This window comes from Lolium perenne, chromosome 4, assembly GCF_019359855.2.
Source record: "Lolium perenne isolate Kyuss_39 chromosome 4, Kyuss_2.0, whole genome shotgun sequence".
NCBI lineage: Eukaryota > Viridiplantae > Streptophyta > Magnoliopsida > Poales > Poaceae > Lolium > Lolium perenne.
Window position 1 is genome coordinate 75,070,140 of NC_067247.2, and position 8,423 is coordinate 75,078,562.

General features: G+C 46.1%; 3 protein-coding genes across 3 annotated transcripts; all 3 read right to left on the bottom strand.

Annotated features, from left to right (window-relative positions):
* Positions 1-1,208: 1,208 nt before the first annotated feature.
* LOC127292992 (uncharacterized) lies at positions 1,209-1,794 on the bottom strand. Its single transcript, XM_051322546.1, has 2 exons — positions 1,651-1,794; positions 1,209-1,537 (listed from the first exon to the last, which is right to left on the bottom strand). Exons 1-2 carry the CDS (start codon positions 1,697-1,699, stop codon positions 1,344-1,346), a joined length of 243 nt encoding a protein of 80 aa, XP_051178506.1. The 5' UTR covers positions 1,700-1,794; the 3' UTR covers positions 1,209-1,343.
* Positions 1,795-1,964: 170 nt separating this feature from the next.
* On the bottom strand, positions 1,965-2,597 carry LOC127292991 (uncharacterized). Its single transcript, XM_051322544.2, has 2 exons — positions 2,479-2,597; positions 1,965-2,346 (listed from the first exon to the last, which is right to left on the bottom strand). Exons 1-2 carry the CDS (start codon positions 2,522-2,524, stop codon positions 2,147-2,149), a joined length of 246 nt encoding a protein of 81 aa, XP_051178504.1. The 5' UTR covers positions 2,525-2,597; the 3' UTR covers positions 1,965-2,146.
* A 4,531-nt stretch (positions 2,598-7,128) lies between these two features.
* On the bottom strand, positions 7,129-8,421 carry LOC127346903 (aspartic proteinase nepenthesin-1-like). The gene has a single exon (XM_051373147.1). It carries the CDS (start codon positions 8,419-8,421, stop codon positions 7,129-7,131), a length of 1,293 nt encoding a protein of 430 aa, XP_051229107.1.
* Positions 8,422-8,423: the final 2 nt, after the last annotated feature.

The window sequence follows — 8,423 nt, forward strand, 5'->3', positions numbered from 1 at the left end:
CTCGAGTCGTTAAGCTCGTTAAGAATAACAAGCTGAAATCATTGTTCGGCTCGACTCGTTATGTTCTTACGAGCGCTCGCGAGCAGCTCGTTAAGGATCGTTAAGGATGCAATGCAAATAAAACATGTGTGCATTGCCTGGTGCGGAAGAGCGAAAACATAGGTTTTTAGATCCTACTATGGAGTTTCAAGCATGGTTAAAGAGCACTATTTTGCTTGGCCCCTTCCTGTCAAATATTTGAGATAACTAAAGTGACTCGCGGTCAAAACTGGTGAAGCATAGCTTGTTACCGATCTTAACGAGTAGCTCACGAACATAGTCGACTCGATTGTTTAACTCGTTAACCTTAACGAGCAAAAATTGCTGCTCAGCTCGGCTCGTTAACAAAATGAGCCGAGTTCAAATGAGTCGAGTAAACGAACACTCATTTAACTCGCCGAGTTTTGAGCTTTTTGTCCAGCCCTAATTGTGGGGGAGATGGTGCAAGGCAAGTTCTTGTCGTTTGGTGTTTGTGGGTTACCTTGTAAGCAGGTGTGGTGTTGCGCCTGTATGATGTAGCCTTCAAGGCGTTGTATCGACTATGTTGACCTTCGTCTTACTACTATATGCTAGTCTGGAGGGTTCATTGCAAAACAAGTAACTATTGTATTGCACTTAGGTTCAGAGCCACAACTATACTAAAAGATGGTATTGGAGCCCAGTGGACTTTTTTTGACGTAAAACTAGTGGACATTTGACGCACATACCCATTCCATTCTTTTTTGGAGCTGTAAGTACAAATTGCCCTAACAATTGGCCAACGGTCACTCATGAAAGTGCATCTGTAGCTTGCCAATGATTACCAACTTATGTGTTTATCACTTTATCTGCTGCTACTTCATTAATGAAAATCAGCGATCACCTTATTTTCATCAAAAATTCACGTTCTACTCAACACATTCTCACGTGTCTCTCAACACATTCTGCTCGGAAATTCTATTCGGACGTTCCCTAGTTGCTACTCGGATGTGAGTGGTTTTTGCCGGGTTTTTTTTTATTAATTGCGCGTTGGATAGTTTTCGGATCTGGTTTTCCTTATTAAGTGGACCCTTCCAATTTTCCTCTTCGTGTAATGCAATGGGAGAGCTCCCCAACCTCTGAGGGCGTTCCACCAAAACAAAAAATCTCACAGCATCGCACGGAATCACTTACTACCAAAGTCCAAAACATGGCTGGCAACACAATATTTCTTCTCGTTATTGGACGACAATCTTACAGACTGTGCTGCAAATCACGGTGCAGGTTTTTATTTGACTGAAACCCAGACCAAGAGAGGGCCGAGGAGGCGTGATGGGAGGCGGGATTCAGCTACAGTTGGAGTGTGTGACGCCATCGTCGAGGTGGAGCACGCAGCCCTTGCCGTCGGCCGGCTTGCACTCGCAGTCGCAGCCGTCGAGCTCTTGGCCGGGATAGTTGTCGCAGGTGATGTGCCCTCCCTGGAAGCACACCACGTCGCACGCCGCCGTGGCGCCTTCCATCTCCCCGAACACCACCAGCCCTGCTTGATCGATCCGGACAGATGAACACATGCGAAATGTCAGAAACACCGCTGTGTACGTGCATCTACTTACTTAAGATTACGGATATGAGGGTGGATGGGGATGGGCGTACCGGAGAGGAGGAGGAGGAAGGTGACGGACAGCTTCATGTAGGAAACCATGTCTTCGTCTTACACTGCGTTGCCCTGGGTTGTGCGAGGTTTGAGTTGGCTTTGCTGGGAGACCCAGAGAGTTCGTTTATATAGGGTTCTAGCGTGGAAATTTGATTCAGAGCATGGAAAATTCAGGCATCGATTGATCTCTTATCAACCAGCGTACGGCACTAACTGGTTCAGGCCCGCCGCTCTCTCTGACTCGATCGGTGCGCCCGCCGTGCGAAAGTCCAATTATCCAAATCAACTCACAGCCAAACATGGCAACAGAGACTTTTCCCTAAAATCGACGACATACTTGCAGGGCTTTCAACAAAAACCACAGCAAAGTCCTGATGTTTCCTCACAAAAACAAAACACTCACTCACAGAGCTTTATTCAACTCAAACCCAATCAGAGATAGAGATAGAGACAGAACAGAAGACGTGTACGCGATGCATGCGTGGGATCCATCAGCTACGACTTGGGCTTGGGGCACTTGATCGTCGTGCCGTTGGCGAGGTGGACGGCGCAGCCATTGCCGTCAAGCGGCGCGCACGGGCAGGCGCAACCGGTGAGATTGCCGTTCTTGTTGCAGCACGTCATGTAGGTTCCTTGCACGCACGCATAAGTGCAGACTGCTTCGGTGCGCTCCATCGTGCCGAGCACCACAAGTCCTGGTTTTGTAACGAGACATGAAAGAGATTAAGGATTTATAGGAGTAGAAACGCATGACCACGTTAGAGTACTAGTCAAGTTAGGAGAAGTTACCAGCTAGTGAAAATGTGACACTAAAATGGAGCATTTACCTGAGAGAAGGAAGACGAATGCGAGGGGGAAGCGGGCGGGCGCCATTGTTGTTATCTCCGAACCTCCATAGTCCTTAGAGCTAGTGCGGATTTATATCAGAAGCCCAGAGGGTTTAGCCTTCTCCAGTTACTACCGCAACATCTGAGGACTTCGTTTAACAATGTAATATCAGTTTGGCGGCATCATGTGCCTCAGTGGTAAAGGCGAAGCAAGGCTGCCAATTGGCAGCCTGCCATGGCATGGGGATGCGCTCTTAGCTGGTTGGTTGATGGCCTGGTGCACTGTCCCATGGGATTTGACCTCGGAGCTCGCAGGGAAAATCGAAGCAAGTGGATTCAAACAACAGCGACATACACCGTTACAAAACCGCGCAAATAAAATAGATCAAACAAGAACAAGAACATAAATTTTTACGTGGAAAATCCAAACGGGAAAAAACCACGGAACGCACGGCGGCGTATCACTATAATTGGAGGAGTATTACAATACACGAGAGGACAGACCCTCTACGTGCTATCAATATGGAGAAACTCTCTCTCATCTATTCTATGACTACCTTGGACTATATATAGGGGCAAACAACTCTCTTTCTTGGCGGACACGAAATAGAGTTGTACTGTGCTACGTCTAGCACGTTTGGCATGCCATAGTCCGTTAGGACTCCTTCTATAGTACAACAGGTAAACAGATTTCGGAACATAATACAACAAACTCCACCTCGAGCCGAAATCCCTTGTAGCAGTCATAGATAGCATTCAACTCCCCAACTAAAGTCATCACAAGTAAACCTTGTGCCTTGAAACGTCCATAGGACTATTAAACTTCTCATGAAGTCAAATTGAGCAAATCAATCTTGGGTCGCCCAGAAAACAACACAGCTGTCAACAAGGCAGACATATGAACCTGGGCATCCTGTAAAACCCCAGCAAAAGTCTAAGTCTGTGCCACTGACCTCAAAGAAAAACTAAAACTGCCCAAACATCAAATGACATAAGTCATCATATCTCCTGTGGTGCCTGAACGAGCGCATAGCTCAATGTGCAACATCTTGGTGCACATAACATTGTGAAGAACTCATCTCATAGAATTTGAACGTGCTAAACATAAAGCACAAACCTCGGCAAACAATACTCATGCAAGAGCATCTAGTACGAAGGATATCACGTACACCAAAAACTGCCGATCTGTAATGGCTAATGAAAATCCATGACATGATCAAAAATATCTCTGTAGAACAACAGCCGGATGAAGGAACCTCAACATGCAATGGAGCTTCAACTCTGCAATAGACCCCTCTTGAAAGAGCATAGACAACTGAATTGCACTGAAACTTACATTACCAAATGTTGTAGTATCTAGCAGAAACAATCTCCTTGTTGCACCTCAAACAATCCTCATCGCGAACTTAAGTAACAAAGCAAAACCTTCACATGCATAACAGCAAAAAACTCTGGAGAGCAAAGAGTATAATGCTGGCTACCAACAGACATAAAAATTACCTCCTCCATATTTTTTTCGATAACTGAATTGTGTCCTTCATATAATTGCAGCAACATAATATCTGAATTTGCATTCGTAATATCTCTCGGCAGGCTACAAAACACCAAACTCCACCTTAAACTGAAAACTATAAAAAAAACGATGATCATACCAGCGGAAAGACATCAAACATAGGTGGCGCGGGAATTCTTTCTTTTCTCCTTGTACGTCCAAACAGCAAAACACTTATTTCCAAAACTATCCAGTGCATCTTTATAACTAGCTTGCACCAACAACGCTCACATCTTAACTTACCATAGGGGAATCCTTGTGTCATAATACAACAGCTGAACATCGTACTTCATGATATCCATGAGTCGATAAAACTGCGATCACAAAGAAGCACAAGCCAAAGAAAAATTCTATGTAGAATTGCAGATAAAAAGCTGAAAAATAGCATCTGATAGTATCTTTGGATGGATGTAGCAATACGGAGAGCCGAAAATACCGTAAACAAATCTGAACCAGTGCTCCTGTTGCAGATTGTTTTCACATGAAGTAGCAGATCAACTTCACGTGAACTAGCAGAAAGCCTTTTGATACCTCACCCGGGAAATTGATCTATTGATCCATTGATCGATCTAGCATCTTGCTGCAGTTGCTTTGGCTGGATGAGAAGTAGTACTCCCGTAGATTAATTTTCTCCTCTCTAATACATGCCAGAAGCAGACTCCAATACGGCAGCAGGAAACGGATTGAAACACGGGAAGAAAAGCGACCACCAGAACGCCTTGGTTTTTGATCGATCTAACGATCGATCTAGTAACACGCGTGTGCTTCGGTTGATTGACAAAACAGCAAAGAAGAATTGCCATCGAAAACGGCAGAGCAGCGCATGACGGAAACACGCGATAAATTACTCGGCGGAAATCCCGTCAATGGACAGATCTCCAAAGGCGGCACTCACAACGCCGACACAAACTATGCCAGATCTTGAAGATTGAATCTCACAAACCGGAAGCTTCTTCACGCCATAATGCTGCAGCGATTGATCCAAATAAAACACGGCGCGGTGCTGCCCCAGGAGCACAACGGAGAAGTCTCCCAGGGCAGCGGATCGATCTTGAAGCCTGAAGCTCTGATACCACTTGTTACAAAACCGCGCAAATAAAAGTAGATCAAACAAGAACAAGAACACAAATTTTTACGTGGAAAACCCAAACGGGAAAAAACCACGGAACGCACGGCGGCGTATCACTATAATTGGAGGAGTATTACAATACACGAGAGGACAGACCCTCTACGTGCTATCAATATGGAGAAACTCTCTCTCATCTATTCTATGACTACCTTGGACTATATATAGGGGCAAACAACTCTCTTTCTTGGCGGACACGAAATAGAGTTGTACTGTGCTACGTCTAGCACGTTTGGCATGCCATAGTCCGTTAGGACTCCTTCCATAGTACAACAGATAAACAGATTTCGGAACATAATACAACATACACTCTGAAAATCACTGAATTACTAGTAGTACCTCTCATCAAGGTCGCAACCTGGATAAACAATAGCATGTACTTGTATCATTCAGCCAGCGAACAACATAACTTAAGAAGAGTTGGGACGAATATATGATAAAATCTAACTGCAGGTGGATTCAAACACGCAACAAATTAAGATCCATGGCTTTTTATTGCTTGATTTACCACTATCCCTTGAATATAGAAGAGACTACAATTGAAGTGAACTTAGCCGAAATATCTATATAACACCAACTGGTCGCATAACACGCCTACTCCAAAGAACAAACCAAATGCAATAAAAAAGATGACCTTTGCTGCGTTGTTTTGCAGGGACAATGTTCCCAGTATCTGCGTCAATGCCAACTGAACTGCAATGGTGAATAAGCATTGCGCCACACAGTTTTGGAATCCCATCAAAACTAGAATCTGGAAATGCACTCAGCTGGCCTAGCCCTTCTAGGTCAGTGTTAGAAATGATGAATGCAGAAAGGAAATGAAGATTCCCCAATTTTGCTGGGAATGGTATTAGAGAAGTCTAGCACCTCCAACTTCTTGAGGTTGCAGACTGACAGCGGAATCACTCCATATAAGTTGTTGTAGCTCAATCGAGTTCAGAAATTACCTTCAGTTGGCCAATCTCCGGTGGAATCACACCTAATGATTTTTAAATATACAAGAAGTGTAGGGAAAATTAAATTTATATATAATCCAGATTGGGGGTTCAACAAGTTTACCAGTTTCTGATATGCATCACTACTAAACATATGGTTTGAGAAGGCTACGGGTGTAGTAAAAACTGGTTGACGCTGCTAAAATATATGCATGTGCAAAAATTCTAGCAGTTCTTCTTGTTCTCTTGTTACCAATTTTTGGCTCATTGTTGTGTCATCGGTGTGGTTTGCCCAGGGAAATTGTGCAAGTACTGAAATGTTCGATGGTTGAGTGCCTTCAGGTTTTTTCTTATATTTCGGTAGATAATTTTCTTTGAGTGAAGCAACAATGATGTGGTGAGGCTAGAAGAGCACAATCCGCTGGAGACATTAACACCCTTTCTTCTACGGTTCAACCTTTTTATCTGAAATATTTCTAGAAACATGGTAAAGCCACGCTTTGTATTTTTCCTGGGAGCTTCAGTATTTCGTTTGGGAGGTCGAGCTTTATCAGAATTGCGTGCGTGACATCCTTCGAGTACTCTTGATATTTGTTTGCTTTCGTTATTAGTACTTCGTCAATAAGTTTGTTTTTACGGGTTCTTACCTAACTATTCCTCATGTCTCGTGAATCAACTACATAGATCATGTTCCATACCATTAAACATGAATGAGCAGTGAAAGGCATCAATATTTTTTTAAGAGGAATAGTTAAGATAGCTATTGATATGAAAAAACGAAATTATGATATAACAGAAACAGCGTAGAAAAATCAAATTAGAACAACAAAGAACTGCGCAGCAAAGCGCGCAAGGTCCTTCTAATCCTTCTGTATTTCTTAGAAATAATAATTTTTTTATAGTAGTGGGAATGTAGTAAAATATTCTCAAGTTACATGTGAGCAGAATAGTTATATATGCAGTAGCCTTTTTTTTTTTTTTTGCGGGGGTGCAGTAGCCTTATTCAAGTACAGCTATTGTCGAAAGTGGATGGATCATCAGATGGAGCTGCAGTCCGCGGGCTGGAATGAGACCTCCTGGTTGTCAAGATCATAGAGAATATGCATGTCCTGCTGCATATAGTTCCCTATGATCGACGTCTTGTTCAACGGTGACGCCATGAGCGCCGAGTTGAGGACCACCATGCACGACGTGCTGATGTCCACCGGCGTCCAGTAATTCTCCGGCGGAATCGTCCAATGCCCACCGCGCGTGCCGTCGCCAAAATGGAGCTCCAGTGGTGGGACCAGTCTGCGGACGTCCGAGTGAGCCACGCAAAGTTCCAACCAGTCGACCGGCGACGGGACGAGGCTACTGCCCAGCTTCCGTGACATCACCTGCCTCACCTCCTGGTAGGCGACGTCAACCAGCAGCATGAAGGGGTAGCTGATGTCGATGATGAGCCCCCCCTGCAGGTTCAACGCCTCAAAGGGGATGTCGTCCAGATCAGGTTCTCCAACAGTCACCGTGGCCAGAGGCAAGTAGTAGGAGTGGAAAGGTTCATTAATCGGGGGGTTCAAGCTCAAGGGCGCTGACTCAAACGGCGCGTCGCCATGCAGGCCGGCCGAGGGGCCGACGAACAGTGAGCTTGACTGGACGTGGTCGCGTGTGAGGCAGTAGGAGAACCGGTTGCCGCCGACCTGAGAGACCAGAGACAGAGCGCCCTTGCCAAGGCCGAGGACGCCGGAGGCGCCGTGGAGGTGCAGTCCCATGACGTTGTTCGTCTCGGTGATGCACCCGAATGCTATCTTTGCCTCGGTCGATCCGAAGGTGAACTCCTCTGTGAGGAGCACGCCAGCGATGTCCACGGCGAAGTCGGAGGTCGTCCGAACAGCACAAGCGCCGGCGCGGCCATGGTGGCCCGTGCACGGCTGGGTCTCGTACCCGGCGGCACACAGGGAGTCGTTGCAGTACACGGCCTCCCCGGTGGTCGACATCGACAAGTCGTAGAAGTCCAGCTCTTGCTGGAAGCAGTGGGGACGGCATGTCTTGCATTGAGTCCAGACCAGGTTGGTCATGGTGTCGACCATGGCATGCACCTTCAGCGAGCCTATGGTGAACTGCGCGATGTAGTCCCCATCCCCCAAGGTGAGCGGCGCCGTCACCACGAGGGACTCGAGGCGGAGCTGGGCGCGCGAGCCGGCGCGGCGAAAGTGCTCGGCCGCCGTAAGATTTGCCTTGGAGTCCACGTGGTTGAGCTCGATCCTGAAGCAGCTGCAGCAGGTGGCGAGACTTGTGGTGGCGCACAAAAGGAGAAGGAAGATCGAAGAGGTCGTCATTTCTTTCCTCATGT

What these genes read in the sequence shown, in the direction of transcription:
- LOC127292991 (XM_051322544.2), bottom strand. Translation starts at nt 2,524, where the DNA reads ATGGCGCCCGCCCGCTTCCCCCTCGCATTCGTCTTCCTTCTCTCAG. An exon ending in ATTCGTCTTCCTTCTCTCAG is followed by an intron (nt 2,347 to 2,478) that starts GTAAATGCTCCA and finishes TTACAAAACCAG; the next exon opens with GACTTGTGGTGCTCGGCACG.
- LOC127346903 (XM_051373147.1), bottom strand. Translation starts at nt 8,421, where the DNA reads ATGAGGAAAGAAATGACGACCTCTTCGATCTTCCTTCTCCTTTTGTGC.
- LOC127292992 (XM_051322546.1), bottom strand. Translation starts at nt 1,699, where the DNA reads ATGGTTTCCTACATGAAGCTGTCCGTCACCTTCCTCCTCCTCCTCTCC. An exon ending in CTTCCTCCTCCTCCTCTCCG is followed by an intron (nt 1,538 to 1,650) that starts GTACGCCCATCC and finishes TCGATCAAGCAG; the next exon opens with GGCTGGTGGTGTTCGGGGAG.